Source organism: Vespula pensylvanica, chromosome 11, assembly GCF_014466175.1.
Source record: "Vespula pensylvanica isolate Volc-1 chromosome 11, ASM1446617v1, whole genome shotgun sequence".
Taxonomy (NCBI): domain Eukaryota; kingdom Metazoa; phylum Arthropoda; class Insecta; order Hymenoptera; family Vespidae; genus Vespula; species Vespula pensylvanica.
Window position 1 is genome coordinate 6897520 of NC_057695.1, and position 20146 is coordinate 6917665.

At 29.8% G+C, this 20146-nt stretch overlaps 2 protein-coding genes across 7 annotated transcripts; one reads left to right on the forward strand and one right to left on the reverse strand.

Annotated features, from left to right (window-relative positions):
- Positions 1-853: 853 nt before the first annotated feature.
- On the reverse strand, positions 854-11166 carry LOC122632769 (E3 ubiquitin-protein ligase Nedd-4). 5 transcript variants are annotated; one of them, XM_043819941.1, is made up of 16 exons: positions 11050-11166; positions 10262-10520; positions 8518-8718; positions 8275-8435; positions 7883-8048; positions 7707-7825; positions 7507-7633; positions 6669-6818; positions 6058-6105; positions 5724-5997; positions 5603-5661; positions 5466-5531; positions 5175-5404; positions 4968-5089; positions 4244-4883; positions 854-3995 (listed from the first exon to the last, which is right to left on the reverse strand). In XM_043819941.1, exons 2-16 carry the CDS (start codon positions 10412-10414, stop codon positions 3893-3895), a joined length of 2619 nt encoding a protein of 872 aa, XP_043675876.1. In that variant the 5' UTR covers positions 10415-10520; positions 11050-11166; the 3' UTR covers positions 854-3892. The 5 variants fall into 5 exon arrangements, with proteins under 5 accessions (XP_043675876.1, XP_043675875.1, XP_043675874.1 ...); XM_043819940.1 differs by lacking the exon at positions 11050-11166 and adding an exon at positions 10861-11000; XM_043819939.1 differs by lacking the exon at positions 11050-11166 and adding an exon at positions 10861-10999 and having other exon boundaries at positions 10262-10517.
- Positions 11167-15612: 4446 nt separating this feature from the next.
- Positions 15613-17189, forward strand: LOC122632901 (iron-sulfur cluster assembly scaffold protein IscU). Of its 2 annotated transcripts, none has more exons than XM_043820190.1 (4): positions 15613-15795; positions 16270-16494; positions 16573-16651; positions 16780-17189. In XM_043820190.1, the coding sequence occupies exons 1-4, from the start codon at positions 15703-15705 to the stop codon at positions 16884-16886; spliced, it is 504 nt and encodes a 167-aa protein (XP_043676125.1). In that variant the 5' UTR covers positions 15613-15702; the 3' UTR covers positions 16887-17189. The 2 variants fall into 2 exon arrangements, with proteins under 2 accessions (XP_043676125.1, XP_043676126.1); XM_043820191.1 differs by lacking the exon at positions 15613-15795 and adding an exon at positions 15813-16120.
- Positions 17190-20146: the final 2957 nt, after the last annotated feature.

The following is a 20146-nucleotide window of genomic DNA, read 5'->3' on the forward strand; positions in this document are numbered from 1 at the left end:
TTTCTTTTTTTATTCGTTCTACACTGCCACTGCCACTGCCACCCTCGACGTCCTCGTCCTTCAAGCCGGCTTTCGAAACACCATCACTATCATCGTTCACTATTACCGTCAACACTTGTAGTTCTCTCTTTTTCTATCTTCTTTTTAAATCACACTAAAATCTTTTCTCTCTCTCTCTCTCTCTTTCGTTCTATATTATCTATCTCTTTCTATCTCATTCTTTCTTTTTTTTTTCTTTCTCTGTCACACACACTATCTTTCTTTCACTCTCTCTCTCTCTCTCTCTCTCTCTCTCTCTCTTTCTCTCTGTTTCTCTCTCACTCCTTTTATCTTGTACTTTCTTTCTTTTTTCTTTTCGTCCTTTTCGTTTTCTCTCTCCTATTACGTTCGTCCTTTTCGTTCCTCCCGCGATCGTTGGACTCGTCGTCGAACACGAAACGCAAGTAGAGAGAGAGAGAGGACGACGACAACAACGACGTTTCTCGATGGATAAGATAAATAATACACGTTTAATTGACGAAGACGTTAAACGCTTCGTTCCGTCCGTTCGTTCGTTCGTTCGTTCGTTCGTTCGGGGCTCCCGCCGGTCTTCGACACGCTTACGAAAAAGTTTTTCAACCTCCGAAGGGCCACCGAATCGATGTGTGATGTTACGCTTCCCAGCTGTCTTTTTTGATTCTGCGGATGTGCCCGCCCGTACCGACATCTCGCGTCCTCCGTTGGTACTATGGGGTAGTCGAAACGATGACGTAGTAGCCGACGTTCGAATCGCGCCAAATTTCAAACGATCCTTTTGTCAACTTTTACCTTTCCCTTATTTTCCGAGAAATAATAAATTATAGGCTCAACGATATCGTGTAACTTTTTGATATAATTTATTTGCATATATAGTCTGATTCTTCCATAATATCGTTATAAGAACATAAGATTTTTTTCTTAATCCTTAATTCGATTAATTATTTAATTAATTCATTAATTATACACCATTGTCTAGATGCTCAATCCTCTCTCTTCGTTCGTCTCTCGTTCTTCCTGATATTTATGCCCAAATGTTCTGTGTTAATTATCGTCTACCTCATCGTAACATATGATCTTACAAGCACATTAGTATTAATAATCCTTTAATTACAAGTAAAGTGAAGAGATATCGTATAAGTGTTTTTAATAATAATTAATAATTGATATATTACAGCGTCGTATTTCTTTCAATATATTTTTTTTTTTCTTTCTTTTTCTTTATATTTACATATGAAATAATAAAGGAATACAAGTGTCATTTCGATTAAGTCGTACTTTTCAGCCGACGTATGCACGTAAGAATGTAAATAAATTGTGTAGTTGTGTCTGTTGTATCTATTATGTATGAAATATCGAACCTGCCTTATATTAAGAAAAAAGTTAAGTTTCCTTTTTTCTTAAGAATACACATCACCATATTGAATATGGCTATATCGATTAGACAAACAATAATAATAACAATAAATGATAATTATTTTATCGATTATTTTTCTTCAGTTACGATTTTTCTCACTTTCTCTTTTTTTTCTTTTTTTTTTTTTAGCTTTTTTTTAAAATTTTTTTTTTCTTAATACAAAGTAAACGTCAAAGCTTGGATTATCCTTTTTGTTTTAGTTTTTTTTTCTCTTTTTTCTTTTTTTTTTTTTAATATTTTTTTTTGGTCAAAGCTTCGTCGGTAAAAATTTTGCTAAAAAAGAAAAGGAGAAACAAATAAACATTAACAAACTCGTGACAGCTAAAATAGCCATTGAAAACGCCCTTTTAAGTCGAATGGACTGAATAACTTCTAGCTTACATCTATCTGCGGGATTTCTTTAAAAAAATGCTATACTCTGAATAAGACTGCTTATATGAGACTACGATATATACATTAATACGATTATATGATATACCTTACATAAATATAATAATCTTTAACGTTTACATCAATGAAATATCCATGCATTACTGTCGTAATATCGATAACGATCCATTTCGTAATTACGATTCTATTAGATGTTAATATATATAAATAAAAAAAATATATATATATATAATTTTAATATCATACTCGATCGATTACAATAAATCGAGTATAATTAATATTAAGGAGTGATCGTCGTGATTTTTCTTTTCTCAATGGATTCGTAAAATCAAGATATTGTTATCCATATAAGAAATAATACTGTTTTATATTTAGAATTAAATTCAAACGTTCAACGTTATGTATGATTTATTACAGGATTGTTACTTTTTAATTGTAACACCTATGAAGATGATAATCATCGACGACCTATCAATGACGATTTAAATTCACACGTTCACAGTAATGCACGATATCTTTCTTTGCCAGACGCAGTTGAAAATAATATCTCAAACGGATATATTCAATTAGATTAAACGATTCTTATTCTTTACAGTAATACAAATTTAACGTTTATAACCAGAAATGTACTACGATAAGAAATATCATAATCAGAATTTAAGGCCACAAAATGTTACGTTGTTACATAAGGATGTTTATCATCTAAACGGGACGTATTCATTTAAAAAAAATAAGCTGTACAAATAGGATGGAATGTGTAGTCAACTTCGTATATTAAATATCTGCTAGGATACTTATTATACTCTATGGATACGTATTATAATACAGAGTAGGCATTTATCCACAACGCTTAACTTGCCATTATTGCTGATTCTAGTGCATCGGCGATAATATTATATATTCATTTCATTTTTGATAAAATCAATTGTCTGTTCCTTTAGAATATTGTCGACGTTTACAAACAGTTAAAAGTTTTAATGTAGTTTTGCCATATATCTTGTACCTTAATTATACTATAAATTATGTACAATCAACTAATCGAGTAAACATTAATCGTGTTTACTGCTAACATTATTAAAAAGAACGAGATACAAAGCAAAATATTAATATTATAATTATGTGCTACGTAATATTTTAGCGTGCTATGTGTTTTAAGTAGTACGTGTTATACATTTGAAATATAAGGTCAAATTATCTATATGTCATCTTCTATAAAACATAAAATTGCAAAATGACATGTATTACTAAAATCACAACTCAATATAACTTTTAAATCCTCGTCATTTTTTAATTATACGATTCTGTCTAAATTTCTTTCTAATTGCATCTTTAATAAAAATTATTCTAGCCTTCCTGCTTTTTTCTGTACATTCGTATTTGAACTTTTCACATTTATTAATTGTATATAGCTTCACTTTATAAGAATACGACTATATACTACTCATGACCGAATAATGTTACTGTTAATTTAACGAATTAAAAAGAAAATTAACGATTCTCAACGAGATCAATCTACTAAAAGTTGGACTGGCTTTTCTAATGTTTCCCTCCTTTTTAAATGCTCACATAATTTAGCGATTGACAGCTTAACTAATACATTAATTATCTTATTATAAATTTATTTACAAAATTAATATCACACTATTATTTTCCATCGTATAGTAGCCGGGCCGTATTTATCTTAAAATAAACTTGTTGAAATACTTGTATTGATAAAGACTAAAACTTTCTCTATTACTGAACGAACAAACACGGTCATTAGTTATTACACGTCATATGCATTTAAAATCATGCAAAATTTCGCCAATGGGGAAATACACTTTATAGAAAATAATATGTTTCAAATTTTGTCCATGTCGTTCGTAAAAGCTAAGCAATGTATATACTTTATACTGTATCTCGTTGTCTTATTCAAGACACAACTAAATTTTCATAGTGCAGGAAAATATTAATCGTGTTAAATAGTCAATAATGTCAAGTCGATATACATCGCTGTGTACTTATGCGTGTTATATATATATACATATGTATATTATATTACAGAATCAGCATGAATAGGGGTATTTCGTGCTAATCGACTCCAGCAAAACCTTGAGAACCTTCAATAGCTTTTATTAACTTATCCCTGAGCTGTTGATAACTTTCGTAAGGTGGAAGGTCAATACGGTTAAAACTGCAAAAATACAATTTGGCTATAGTTATCTTTATAAATCTGCAGACGTTTCATTAATTCTGTGCGATCAGTTAATCTTAGAAGTTTTTATTTGTCATAATTAAAATTCTTTTCAACTTCAATATTACTTATAAAGTATACGAAACTTTTTTTTTTTCTTTCTTTTTTTTTTTTTTTTTTTTTTGGAAATTTCGAAATTTCAATTCATTCATTGAATTGAACAATACACATAGAAATTATGTACTTACCAAGTATGTGCTCTTGGATAATTATCCGGTGTACCCCACTTTTCAATCGTAAATAATTGTGGTCCATTGCTTCCATAAAGTTCTTTGAAACCGTTCATTGGAACCCGCGAAGTACCAGTCACAAATTGTAAAAGTCTCGATCTCATTTCATTGGTAAACGAAAGAACGACTCTCCAAAACCATTGAACTACAATATGATTTGCATGATAATCTCCTTTGTATAATGTATTTTGCTTCCAGTCTTTTACATCAATATGTTGGATACCACACATCAGTAATTCCAATTCATGTTCGTCGAATATTTTCACTAGCGTTGGTGGTATTAATGCATTAAATCCTTCTAAGAATGCGTTCATTTGTTCTTGCACGCGTGATACAAATCTCCATTGAATAACTAAACTTATATACTCATCTTTGTTTTCGTCCGTTAATGATATATTAGCACCATCTGGCTTAAGCTCTCTCTGTGAAGTATGCCCAAAGCTTTCTTCGTCAACGGAAAATGTAAGTTCCAATTCACTTGGATCGTTCTCTTTGATCCATAACAACGAATTATAGTACTCAGAATCGACACTTTCCATATCTTTCAAGTCAATAGGCTTTCCCAACATCATTTTATAAAATGGTCGAATAAAGAATGCTAAAAAGAATGACAGTATAATATATGAAAAAAAAAAATATATATATATATATGTATAAATAAATAATACAAACATATACTAACCATCCAAAAGTTTGCCATGATATACTGCCATGCCAGCTATACGTCCAATAAATTTAAAGTAATTCAAATGTTCCTCGTTGCATACTCCGGAGAATGGATTAATTTGAAGAGTATAGTTGTCTCTGTTACATCATATCATAAATGAAATAACAAAATAACGTTATTATAAGGACAAATAAATAAACGTTCGATTTTAAAACTACTCACGTAGCCGAATATTCGAAAAGACCATAATATGGATTGAACATTTCTTTAGATAAAAGGAAAAACCATTCTCTTGCGAGACCTCCATAATCTAAACCTACTTCTCCTTCAAATTCTACCCATAGTTTTGTTTTTAAAATCTCCACTCTATTCACAGAACTTATGATACGATATGAGTCTTCCAATATGTTGTTCCTTCCAACTTTTATTTCAAATTTATTAGGAACATTGTTCTGAAATGAAAATTTTTGTTAATTTATATGCCGTATTTAAATATTCTTTATTTGAACTTACCGGTTTTCTCAACTGAGACTTCAAATATTCATATTTACGTTTGTAATCTCTGGAGTACGGTACGGCCTATACAAAATAAATTTAACAAGTTATGTAAATATTTTACTGCGATGTATTACTGTGTCTCTAAAACTTACTGGACCAGCGATTTGTGGATTGGACATACGCGGATCTTCCCATTGAGTTGTCCTAGTGTCTATAAAAAAGAAGATTACGATTAATATAATATATTTTTTTCTTGAAGATATAAAAACGTACTGTGATCTATGAAAAATATTCGTCCATCTGTATGTACTCTTTCTTCCCAGCCTTCTGGAAGAGGTCCAAGTTGATCTAAATCGCTTCTTGGCGTAGTTGACGGTGCAATGTGATTAGGTATAGAACTTGGTCTGCCTGTTCTTGGATCAATCCATGTTGTTGCTCTTTCGTTGTGATCAATAAAAAATACACGACCATTGGGAGCTATTTGCATACCCCAACCAGGCGGCAAACCTTCCTCACATACAGGAAGTGTAGGTTTTGGACTGTCGATCTATATTTTAAACATCGTTGTTATAGATATAAGTTCTATACTAAGCTGATATAATATTACCTGCTCTGATGATCGTCTCGAACCAGCTGGACTATCAACACTATCACTCTGTAAACAGATCGTATTATACTTCTTAATAAATTATAATCATTTATATCTAAACCTATATGAATACAACAAGTACGTTTGTCAAACTGATATTGCCAGTGTTAAAGACACCTATTCATAAAAAGTTACATACATATATCAAAGCTGCAATGAAAGATACAAAATATCTTTTTCTTATGTATATTCTGATGTAAATAAATATGAAACTTGTTAGAAAGATAAACTGAAAAAAAAAAAAGAATAATTGAACAGTCATGCAAAAAATATTACTAAAAAAATCAACAATAATGAAAGTACATACAATAATAAGCAAAACAATCTGCTGAAATTCAGTACTCTCCAATGTTTCTTTCGGTTAATAATAAACACATATTATTAAACTTTTGTATTATTGTCACTTTATCTCCATATGAGTTATATATGTAAACATACACACATACATGCGCGCGTTGAAATGCATACATATACGTAATACACAATTGTATATTTTTGTAAATTAATTTTTATATATAATTATGTCATGATAAAAGCATTAGACACGAATAGTTTGCTTGTATGAATACCTGATCTTCACATTCACTTTGGTAGCCACGTAGATCAACAGAATGTCCAGACTCTGAGGAAGTATCCCCAATACCCCCTTCCCTATGAATCCTACCCTCACTATCTCTTGCTTCTGAATCTTCATCTTCTTCGCGTAGAACTTCACCATCCTTACACACACATGCACAAATTGCTACATACTGCATGCTAATCTGTCTGTATTGTTAGAATGTTATCGTAGCATCAAATTATTGGATACATATGTACAAAGCTCTGGTTGTTTTATCTATAAAATATCTAACAATCCACTATAAAAACAACACTTTATACAAAAAAATTTCGAGAAATTGAATCGTTATTTAAATATTAGATGTATTTTATCTACTCATCTTCAAAAGATCCATGCATATTTCTATTATATGAAGCCACAAATTATTTCTTCATTTTACTATACAAAGTATGTTTTATCTTTGAAAAAATCATATATATGTATTAATGAACTTAGAAAAATTGTATAAAGATTAAATTTTATCATTTATTAATGAATTTTTATTTCCTAAGCATATTACCACTATTTTTCATTTTATCCTGATATAACTAACGTGTTCTATATAACTTTGCACACATTTATTCTATAAAAGATATTAGTATTACAACAAAATTAAACAGACATATTCTCAGTATGGAGATTTAAAAGTAGAGAGTACTATATTCATTATAAAATAAGTAGAGAAAAAGAGAGATACAAAAAACTATGTTAGAATTAGAATATGAAATTATGTCTGTATTATGTATGCACTCTCTATATGTTGATCATGGAGTTTATTTCCTTAGTCATAATAATAATGAACAAATTACCTGGTTGATAACTGAACTTCGGTGTCTATTCTCTTCATCTGCACTAATGTGGAAACGTCGTTGAAATTCTGTTGCTGCTGTATCCAAATTACGTTGTTCTGTTATGTTACCAGTAGATGATGTATTTCTATAAAACCAAGAAGATTAAATATTTCGATTATTATTTAGATAATTATTCAAATTTTATACAAATTACATACGTATCTGTTGGTCGCTCCCATTGTGTAAACCGAGCAATGTGATTGACATAGTATGTTCTTCCATTAGCATCTTGTCTTTCTTCCCATCCTGGAGGTAATGGTCCATTAACCATATGGATCTGTAAGAACAAATATTTTATGTTTTTTTGTAGATGCATTCGTACTTATGTACATACTTCTGAAGCTTGTTCTACAGGACTATTATTTTCTGGCTGTACTAGCTCCCATCCTCCTGAATCAGATGCATCTCCATCTTCATTTTCTGTAGTCGTTGAGTCAGAAATATATGCATGATATATCTCCAATGTTCCTTTAACTCTCGATCGCTGACTGGAATGATTACTACACCATATCCTTATAAGTTACTCATTTTACATTTGCAAGTGAAACATTTGTACTGTATCATTTGTATAAACGAAATATGTTGATTTATTTTACATAATGAACAATGATGCATTTTAGAATTAACTAAGTGGAAAAGATTAACTATTAATAACAAGATACAATTAATAATTTTTTGAAATAAGGGAACATATAAGTTTACAATAACATTTTGAAATTTCCCTACCTACGAGGTCGAAGAATATAGATTCTAGCAGGAATTGTACGACCCTCTTGTTCCTTAGGTAAATTAAGTAGTGTTAATTCTACCATCCCAAGAAAATCATCCCTTGTCAATCTATTTTCATCGAAAACTTGTAATACTAGCTTATGATCAACAGGCTTAACCTGGATAAAGAGAATATTACTTAATAAAACTTTAATATATTAACACATATACATCATGAAAATTTGTACATAAATTACTTACTCTAAATATAAATTCTTCTTCCCAAATAGGATTTAAAGTCTTCTTTTTAGTTTTTGTAAGTGCAGAATCCACAGTCTGATCTCCATTTATAGTATTTAAGTCTACGCGGACATAAGGATCGCTTGCACCAAAGATATCCTTTTTTGCAAGGTGATGTCCCGCAATCACCTTTAACCTCAACTTGCGCGTACCCTCATCTCTCTAAATACAATATTATATCCAATTAAATTAATAAACTTTATTTTTATACGCGTATAGTTATACTTACAAACGATATATATTTTAGTATTAACATTTAAGCAAGTAATACAGAAATAAAATGTCAGTAGATATTTAAAAAACCATCAATAAAATAAGCGGACAAGTACAAGATGTATGACAAACTATAATTTCAATATAGCCTTTATAAATAAGATTATTAGACATTAATTTAGTTCGGAGTGTTAGACAAAATACATTGTTATTAAAATTTCTTTAAAAGTGCGACATAAACAGATTTTAGATCCATCCGTTTAAATTAATAAATGAACGAAGAAATTATATTAACATTGACAACATTAGCAGAATATTGCTGATGTAGAACTATTTGCAAAAACTGAGGATCAACATTTTTTATAAAATTGTACCTCATCCTTTTCTTTTAATTTATACAAGAAAACACCTATATAACTAAATCTTTATTCCTATATCTTAAATTATAAAATATCCTGACATTAACGGTTTCACTGTCGCTTTATCAATTGAAATCCAACCTGTACTTGTCAAACTGTCAAAAAATTTACGTACGGAATCTCCATCGATCCCGGCTGTTGGTTTATATCCATATACATTTTCCTCTGCCATTAACGTTAACGTTTATTCTATTTCTTTGTAATGGTCGACGATTAGTCTAACAAATTTACGAGTATCTCAGTTTCTTATATGCCATTAAGAAACCTATTTTGTCTTAACCCCTCTCCGTCGCTTATTTCACTACCAGCTAGGCGGATATGACATATTCGGATTTAAAGATGGCCACTTTCCTCTTTAAATATTTAAAAATTGTAGTGAAATTTAATTTATCACTTTTTCCACAAAAGATTTATGTTCACTTATCTCCAATTATACTACACGTCTCGAACCGATCCGTTTTATTATAAAATTATGATGATTCAACGATGACTAATAAAAAAAAAAAAAAAAAAAAAAAAAGAAGAAGCGAAAAGTTTGGTACGCTTTGCGGGAATTTTTAAAAGCTGCATCTGACAATGGCTTCCATCGCGCCTGCGAAGTTACATGTCACGATTATTTTTCTTAATTGTTCTCAACGAGTTTTCTCGATATCAGTGAAACATCAACTGATTACATAAACGTGTTGGTTCTACGTAATATACAATATTACACTTGATAATGCTTTCATATCAATTTATAATTACGTCGAATCTAACTATAAATGATCTAAGCTTTGAAGAATGACATTGAATTATACTCGAATTTGTATTTATAGAAGTAGGCATTTTGTAAATGGGATAGTTGGTCTATTATTAATGATTCGGTGATCTTATCATGTGATAATGTAAACTTTTTAAATAAAAACATCGTTTATCTTGGTTCTAATTAAAATTAATGTATACAAACTAGAGATCTAAGTTTATTAGAAGTAGTTTTTTACAATAACAAGAATATAAAGCTTTAATGTGATTAATCAAAATATGAATCCAAGATTTTATAAATAATAAGTATGAGAAAAGAAATGATTTCTTACCACATTATCTGTTAAAGATAATCGTCCAGCACGTGATGTCAAATCTGTTACACGAGATGTTGATCGATGTTGAGAATTCCATGTATAAGCGCGACGTCTTGGCACTGATGGTTCAACATCTGCATAAATTGGATATGTCAATGTGCCTGGCATTTTCTATTTTTAGTATGCAAACTTTGTATAACACATTGACTTTGGCACTATTTGATTTAACCATTCCAAAGTTTATTTCCTTCTTCCTTGCTAATCTTTACAACTGCTAACAAAATTATTTCTTTCTGTTATATTTTTTTAAAAACAAATTTGATTAAATAAAATAAAAATATTATTATATTCTATTAGATATGACATAATATTCTCTTTATTATTATTCCTTGTCTTTACTTTCAAAAAGAATTGTAAATTTTATCTCTATGTATGTCTCTATATACATGTGATATATCAATCTCATAATCGTTTTTATTCACTTGCATTAAAATAATTTTATTACAACAAAAAAAGACATTTTATATAAAATTTTATAAAGATAAAGATATTTCTGTACGAATATAATAAACGAATTTTTAATTAATTTAATATACTATGTAAAAAATATGTACACTGAAAATATTACAGTCACAAGACTGATCCTACATGATGATGAAAGCATTGTTCACTCAAGAAAATATTAAATATAAAATTTTAATTACTATTACAAAGAACACACACAATAAACACAATTGTTAAATTGCTGAATTATTTATAACACATTTAATTTTCATTAATGATAAAATAATATGTAATCTCACTTTCCAAATTGCAATTAATAGGAACACGTTCGATTCTGAATGAACGGAAATTATAAAAATCTCATGAGATAAGGGAAATAGGTGCTTTAAATCATTTAGCGATAACACGAACAATCACATGGAAAACATGCTAACACATTCTGACTAACACACATATATTCATAGATGGCCATACCGTATTTTACGTGTCAACAACTTCAAAAAAATTTAATTCTTCTTCTTGTTAAAATTGTTATTACAATCGAACGTATTTGATATACAAGATTCGTTTCTTATTTAACGACCTTAAATCAATTATTTTTATCAAATGATTATTCGTAAGAAAATTTTCTTTATAAAATTTTAATCGCGTTTATATAAATATTGAAATATATCTCGGATATAAATGTGCAATATTTTTATTTATTACTACGTAAAATAATCTTTTGAAACATTTATTTTTGATTTTTATATTTTCTCATTGCACAGTGGCGCCCTCCTTTAAAATTCCAAGCATGTTGAGTGGTTAGAATACTTGTTCGTGCTTGTCCGAATTAAATAGCAACAAGAAAATATGAAAAAAATTCTATTTACGATGAGAAAAGGATTTTAATTTTTGTATTCTTTTATTTCTTTTTGTTTTTATGAGCGATCATCGATTTTATGAAGCTTTTTAATTTCAATAAAAAAATATACGGAAGACACGTTGTATACAAAAATAGATTTTTCTTACACGATGTTGGTATTCATACGAAATTTTCATTACGATGTGTTCACGTTATCAAATAAACGTTAACAATACGATTATATAAAAATGTACGATTTATTATTCGCATGTAAATTTATATCAGAAAATTTACAAAAGTATTTTTCTACGATACATGTTTATGTTTTTACTCAATTATTTTACTTTTCTTTTTCAAGTAGAAGAGTCTGCTCGTATTAATAACAATGTCGAAGTTACAGTTAAGTTAGATTAAATTCTCAATGACGATAAAAGATTTATCGATCTTTCGTTTCATTTTTTAATTGAATTTTCTTTATATATCGCTTTGCTCGAATCATCATCGCTCATTGATTGAATGCTACTGAAATATCGAGAATTACAAAATTTTAAATAACAATCGTTTCCTTTTCTATGCAGAGTATCGTTCTTTCGTTCCTCCTGTTTGTTATTCGAATTCATACAATTATCGCTTTTACTAAGCCAACAATTTTTCTTGGAAGAATATGTTCGATTACTATTTTCATTATTTCGGTACAAATTTTGCATCGATGAATATATCGAGCCACTCGAATCGATTATCTTATTATAAGTTTCTCTCTTTATGCACGGACCAGGATCAAAATTAAATCCGGTCATACTGGTGCTTTTATTGTCTACATTTTCATTTATCTTTTTTTTCACATTGACGTCGTTCATTGGCGAATATGATATCATATCATCGATGAGATTATTATCGTTTTCAACGCACGAATCACACTCCGTGAATACTTCTTTTTGACATATCACTTGAGATTTGTCACGTAACGGCGATGATTTTGTAAACTCATTTCGTTCGATCGAAGTATTAGAAATCGGATTGCAGTCTTTATATCTCGTAGACTCTTCTCGGTAACGATTGTACGATCTTTCAGTCATGCAATTACGTTTGTTCTCATGTAGATCTTCACGTTCTCGAATATCATTTGAATTTTTCAAATTTTTGAACGAACATACTTTGGATCCCGCTTGTATGTATTTAGATGTAGAATCGGGTTCGGATTTAAATCTGGATTTCGACATGGACTTCGATCTAGATTTCGATACAGGCTTAGATCCAGATTTGAATTTAGATATAGATTTTGATTTATTAGATTTATCGTTATATTTCTTATTCATATTGAGGTTAGATTTATTATGCACAGATTTTACTTTAGATTTAATTTTAAGTTTAGAACTTGATTTAGGTTTAGGCTTAGATTTTGTGTTTGATTCAGTCCTAGATCGTTCCTTGGCTGATTTCGTATAATCGATTAAATTATTCGATTTTTCACTCCTGTTAGGTCCATGTTTAATTGTAGAAGAAATGACATCGCCGTCTTTCCGGTGGCTCAATATCTCTTCCTGTTTATCTTTTATTTTTCTACTATTCATCTTTGAATACGTATTTTTCTCGTGATCTCCAGTCAAAACTGGGAATTTATCATAGAAATTTTGATCCGCGGAAGTGATTTGAAATTTATTTATACTGCTAATTTTATTTTTATTCGGCGTCGTTGAAGTTTCGTTAAGACGATCTAAACAGTTACTTGACTTTACTGACGTAGCTTTCGTACAATTAGCATTTTTTGATCGTTCAGAAATATTTGCATTAACATTATTATCCAATATCATAGGTTCTTGAGTTCCCGTGGAAAAGTTTAAATTTTTCTCTTTGGTATGATCGTTTTGGTCATAAGTTTTTCGATTTCTCTCTGTCCTAGAATTCGTTTCTTTGTTATTCTCTCTTATTTTCTTTTGACCATTTTTCTTTATATCTTTGACGTGTTCGTATTTCATCAAATCATTGAAATTCGAGCCGTCCTGTTTCGAAATCAATCTCAAGACTGGTACCTTTGATTTATTTTCATTCTCGAATTTACCTTGAAAATGATGATTCGCATTATCGTACGTGTTACTAACGCACTTAAAAATTCTATGTTCGACCATACGATCCGTCGGTGTGTCCATTGCATTTCCCATTTCTGCTTTGAAATAAGGATAATTGCAACGAGAACATATTAGTCTCAAATCGTTTCCATTCATTCTTTGCGTCATTAATTCCGTTTGGGTCGTAACATCTTCTCGTAGAGGCTTTTGAATTTTTTCTCGTAAACATTTGTACGACGTAAGACTTGTATCTTCTCGCGTTTTTTTCCCATTACGATCACGTATCAATCCGCAAGAACGGTAATCGGATGTCTTCGATTTTAAAATATACGCTTTGCAATGCGGGCAATAATTGTTACCGATATGATCGCTTGTCGATTTATCAGACGGTTTTTTCATAATTTTGTTTGGAAGATCTTTCTTCGTAACTTGCATACAATGACAGGATGCAACTCGACTCGGAAAATATCGACTTTGATGTTGTAACACAGGTCGACATCTTCTACGAGCCCATTTTTCTTTAAGGTTCTTGTACATTTTCCGTGGCAATATAGCTTTTCTGGCAATTTTCAAAAACGTCTGAAAAGAAGAATGTTGACACGCTACCCGATGTAATCTCTCTAGAGAAGTTTGCGTGCCGATGTTCAACGACGGGGGATAATGTACTTGAATAAACTTTGTCTCCTTAGGTTTACTAATATCGTTGTATTTGCAAGATATTAATTCGTATTTGGAATTCACGTAGTTATTGCCATCTAATTTCTTCACTAATGAATTTTTCTTAGAATGATTTTTATGATTTTCCGTATCAGGGACCTCTTCATCGTGCTCTTCGGGCTGTTTCAATTTTTCATTTTCTGTAGTTTCCTGTTCACTCGTATCAATCATATTTGAAGGTGGTATTGCATTAGAGGGAATGGAATTCTTTTCCACGACAGTTTTTTCCAAAGTATTTAATAAAGATTTCGAATCTTCGGACTTGACATCTTTTTCTTGTTTCGATGGACTCTTTGATATTTGGATATCAGAAGAATCCTTATTTGGATCTGGGATTCCTTGTATGAAAGGTAAACCCATTTTTTTCCAAACTGTTTCTGTTATCCAAAATCTCATGCAACGCGATACGCAAGAACTTTTTAATATCTGATCATATTTTTCTTTACTGCAATATCCTCTTATCGCTAAACATTCCTTCCAAGGATCCGGAATACCTCCGTAAGTTTCCCTATATCTCGTCGTATTGCAGCTACCCTCACAAGAGGAAATACTAACTAAGGGTGAGATCTTTAATAATTTCGGCGAATAAAACGGACCACGTACCACCTCACGTATTTTAATCGGATGAATACGGTTTAATCGTTTAGGCGAAATCCACTCATGTTGCCATCCTGTATAAACCTTGCACTCGTGGAACTTACATTTATCTTCTACATTGTTTATGTCTATCTTATCGACATTTTCTTTAATATGATTTTCAGGCTTCATAGCTTTAGAAAAAGATTTCTTAAATGTATAGATACAATCATTGATATATTACAAATCATTTTAATGATTCGTGTTAATCCTCATGCACTGTATACATGTTTAAAATTATATACTTTTAGTAGGTTATTTCGACTTATATAAAAACTCGAATGCAGTATGTTGAATTTGTGTCATTACATCTCGATATTTTCATTCATTTTTATATTATTTAATGAAATATATTTAATATCATTTATTTATTTAATATTAATTACTTATTTCACTATACTTGAGTATTTTAAAGTTACAATTTGATAGAAAAATCTAATCAATATTTGTTGTCTTTAAACAACAATTTTTTCCTATGCATGAATCGAGATTTCAAATTTACCGCATTCATAGTTTCAAACTTTCTATCGCCAGGCGTCGCTAAGATCATAATTCGACGTATTTTCTAACCTATTACAGTTATAATATCAAACATACCGGGATTTCATTCAATTGCGCAATAGGAAGCAATTGAAACGGTCTTTCGCGTTGACGTTTGTGTAAAAATTACTCATCGATAATAAAGTGATATGATGTCGTTGTTAAGATCTCTACCCAAAGCCCTTAACGGGGCTTCGAAAACTCTTTCTCATAGCGTCCCAGCTGTATTTTATCATCCGAATGTAAATATTTCTGTAATTGTACCTATCGTAGTGCATCATACTGTTTTAAGTTATATAGTTGAGTCATATACTTGAATGATAAATCTGTATGTATATGCACATGCACGTATATTATTCATTTATATATAATTTTCATGAAATTTGCAAGCTGAGGTGACTTTAAAAATACACGTTATTCTATTAATCGTTTCATTAGTGTTTATTGCGACGAATTTCCTAAATCTATATATTGTATAAATCAAAACAAAAGTTCAAGGTCAAATGTGTATATACATATACATATATATATATATGTATGTATGTATATATAACCTACACATGTACAGTAAGCATATATCATGTATATTTAATATGATAAATATTTATTTAATAAAATATGTCTTTAATTTTAACGATATTGTTATATGTTTATATTTACTATTAATATTAAAATGAGAATTGTTACTCATAAATGTTTTCTTCGATTGTACGCAGGTGCTAGATCATTATGAGAATCCTAGAAATGTAGGTTCATTAGACAAGAATGATACTCGAGTAGGCACAGGTCTTGTAGGTGCTCCAGCTTGCGGTGACGTTATGAAACTACAAATTAAAGTAGATGAAAATGGAAAGATCGTTGATGCTAAATTTAAGACCTTTGGATGCGGTTCAGCTATCGCTTCTAGTTCTTTGGCTACAGAATGGGTGAAAGGAAAGACTGTACGTTGTCTAAATTTCTATAACTTTCTGTAATTAGAAAATATTATATAAATAATTATACTAAATATTCTTTTGTAGGTCGACGAAGCTTTGAAATTAAAGAATACTGACATAGCGAAGGAACTTTGCCTACCACCGGTCAAGCTGCACTGTTCGAGTAAGTAAATACGTTCTCTTATAGAATTTTAAAATGGCTACTGCAAAGAACGAAAATGTTCTATTGGAAAATAATACAAGTACTCTACAAAATGATACGAGTTAATTATACAATTGTACATTTTGTAGTGCTTGCAGAAGATGCGATTAAGGCTGCTTTATCAGATTACCGTATCAAGCAACAAAGTAAGGAAAATTCTGCTGATGAAAGCAAAAGCGCAGAAATGAAGGCTTAAATGAATCTTTTCTCAAAAAACATAGTAAAAAACAATAATAAAAGTACAATGAATTTGTATTAACGTAAACATAACGTCATTATGTAGTATATTATATAGATGCTCGAACGTATTTTCACGTGCGTATTATTTTGGGATCGTTATACATATGTGTCATATGTATGTGTACACATACAGATACATATATATTCTTTTCAGCAATGATATGACGTTACTTGTGATACATTTATAGACTAGATTAAAGATGCAGATTATTTTATTTTTATGTAAAAACGAATAAATTCTTTAATTTTAAACTGTCAACGCGAATTCTTTTATTCGATAAAATTTCTCTTAAGTATATATGAATAAAGATGAAGGAAAAATAAATATTATAAATATCAGTGGCTTTTAGAAAGTATTAACGACGATTATAAATTTAAGAAACTATAAAACGTCTGCATTATATAACGGAGTTGTAAGAAGAGCAAAAGATGATTTCTTCGTAAGCGGAAGTAACGAGGACAAGCGATACTTATATGTTTTTCGCGTGATACAATATTTACGACAGCATAAAGGAAAGTCCGAGGGTATGATGAACTAACGTCAATTGCGTTCAATATGTTGACAAAAACATTTCCATTGCAGAGTCTCATCGCTAGGCAAAACTGTGTTGCGTCATCTTGATGACGTAATAAACGACGGCCATTGACGCGACCGTTATCAATAGAAGGTGAATTTTTCATGGGATATTTTATAAAACGCTATACCAAATTATAATACTTGTTTACGAGTTTTCTATAAACAATTCGTTTCAAACAACATAATAATATTTTGGCGCTTAATACTTTGATAAATAGAGACATATATAAAATATTACACAAGTAATTTTATTGATATTATCTTCGGTTATATCATTTGATAATTAAAATAAAATTAAACGCAAACGTCGATATTTTATTCTTCTTTTAAAGCTATCAAGAATATTATATAGCTTATATTATCTTGCTGTTGTTTAGAATTAGAGATGTATAATAGCTTGTTTCATAGGAAGAGCTCTAATTTATAGACAAATGATAAATCGCGTAAGCAGCGATTAGCTGGAATAGTATCAGTTTTTAGGCTTAAAAAAGTATTTTGTTATTAAGTATATTGTTCACGGAAGAGTAAGAGAACATCTATTATCTCTCTTTCTCTCTCCCTCTACCCACTCTGTCTTCCTCTCTCTCTCTCTTCCCCTTTTCTCTCTGTCTCTATCTCCGTTTCTCTCTCTCTCTCTCTCTCTCTCTCTCTCTACGACTTAAATAACAAAATTATTTAGAAAAATTAATTAAAAGAACAAACATTTTTTTGTATATACAAAGTATGCCCTCTTTCAAAGTTCCAATCGACATTATAGTTCATTCTACAAGTGTCATCGTACAACATTAATTGATGCTTAATAAGAATGAATTTAAATTGACTCATCTTCTCTCGTTGTAAACAATTGTGTGTATTTCAGGTCATGAATAGAACAATTAATTTGTTAAACCTTTATTTATTTTCTTTTTTTTTTTTGTTATATATTATACAAATGGTTTCGAACATGCTCGACAACAATCGTAACACTTTTACGTAGAATATATCGTATACTTTACATACGAATTTACTCTTACGTTGAATATATCATATTGTTTCTTGTCTCTTATTTTTCTAAGATAGGAGTATCTTCTAGTTTCTGGGATCTTTTTATCTTTCCAGTTATCTCGAAGTGTGAAGTGTCATTTTAATCACCATCTTCAAACGTTTCAACTAATTAATAAAAACTAATAATAGTGATAGCGTTTATATAGCATTATATATATATATATCTTCAATCGTTTCAACTAATTGGTAAAAACTAACAACGGTAATAGCGTTTATATAACGTTATATATATTTTCAAATGTTTCAACTAATTAGTAAAAACTAACAACGGTAATAGCATTTATATAACGTTATACATATTTTCAAACGTTTCAACTAATTGGTAAAAACTAACAACGGTGATAGCATTTACATAGGATAACTCGTACGTTTGAACATTTTCAAGGCTGCTATCTTTATTTTCTTTTTAATCTCTATTATTCTCTTATTTTTTTATTTTTTTTTTATATGTATATTTTTCTCCTTTTTCTCCCTACTTTTTTTTTTTGTATAAACGAAAACATTTATTTAAAGAACAAGTTTATCTTACATTTATCACGAAAATAAGTCGTGCAAACATAAATTTAATCAATCGACTTCTTCTTTTTCTTCTTCTTTATATTTATACTAAGTGGTACATAACATTCTACTTACATTACATTAGAAATAAAAAAAACAAAAAACAATATTTTATAGAACACAAATATCCGTTTGATTAGATTGCATAGAATCCATAATACATACGCGCGTGTAATTTTATATCACGAGATATCGGATATCTCTCAGCACACTTATCGCAGTTTGGTAGATCTAGCACAAATACTTCATAATATGCGTAAAGCGGATATCGACATAGTTCGTCGAGGATGTTCTATATTGCGAATGATAAAAGGTGTGTATATGCGCTTACGAGTATATCGGTGACTCGTAAAGTGGATTCCTATATTTTCGCAACTCTCAGTAAAACGTTTTTACTTATTTTTTCTCTTCTTTTTTTTCCATTCTGTTAATTTTTATTTACTACATTCAAATGTAGATATTACTTTAAAATCGAATAGATTATAACGATTTTATTTAAATGAGATTTAATAAAAGTTTCAATTTCGCTTTTATAAACAATAAAATGATTTGTGAATGATATCGACAAGTTCGAATTTTTATTTGATATATCTAAACGTAGGTGTTATGTCAAATCAAATAGATAACATTAATATTAAAATGTCATTTATAAAAAAATGAAAAAACAAATTGGACCTTTCAATTCCGTTTTTAAATAAAATAAAATGATTCGTAAGTGATATTAATAAATTTCAATTCGTTAGAGATACGGGTTATTAAAGTGGCGTTGTAATAAGTCCTATAGTCGTAGAATTGTAGATGATTATGAAATAGGAAATGTTCAATTGTAAGAATCACATATGTAGATACTATTAATTATAATGTTCTTTTCTATATGGGTTCTTCAATGATCATTTTTTAAAAAATGTTCACTTCGAATGTAACAACATATATTCGAGTTTAAACTTTATACCATGGTAATAAGATTCATCGATGTAATACGTTATCTTGTTGCTGTGATGTTTATTGTGTTTAATAACATTTGACTACGTCGAAAT

Bases quoted from the DNA above. Each gene is read 5' to 3' on its own strand.
- LOC122632769 (XM_043819941.1), bottom strand. From the start codon at position 10,414: ATGCCAGGCACATTGACATATCCAATTTATGCAGATGTTGAACCATCA. The intron at 7,826-7,882 runs GTATGTACATAA...TTGTTCTTACAG, and splicing joins CTGTAGAACAAGCTTCAGAA to ATCCATATGGTTAATGGACC. The intron at 5,662-5,723 runs GTACGTTTTTAT...TCTTTTTTATAG, and splicing joins AATATTTTTCATAGATCACA to ACACTAGGACAACTCAATGG.
- LOC122632901 (XM_043820190.1), top strand. From the start codon at position 15,703: ATGATGTCGTTGTTAAGATCTCTACCCAAAGCCCTTAACGGGGCTTCG. The intron at 15,796-16,269 runs GTAAATATTTCT...GATTGTACGCAG, and splicing joins CTGTATTTTATCATCCGAAT to GTGCTAGATCATTATGAGAA. The intron at 16,495-16,572 runs GTACGTTGTCTA...ATTCTTTTGTAG, and splicing joins AATGGGTGAAAGGAAAGACT to GTCGACGAAGCTTTGAAATT.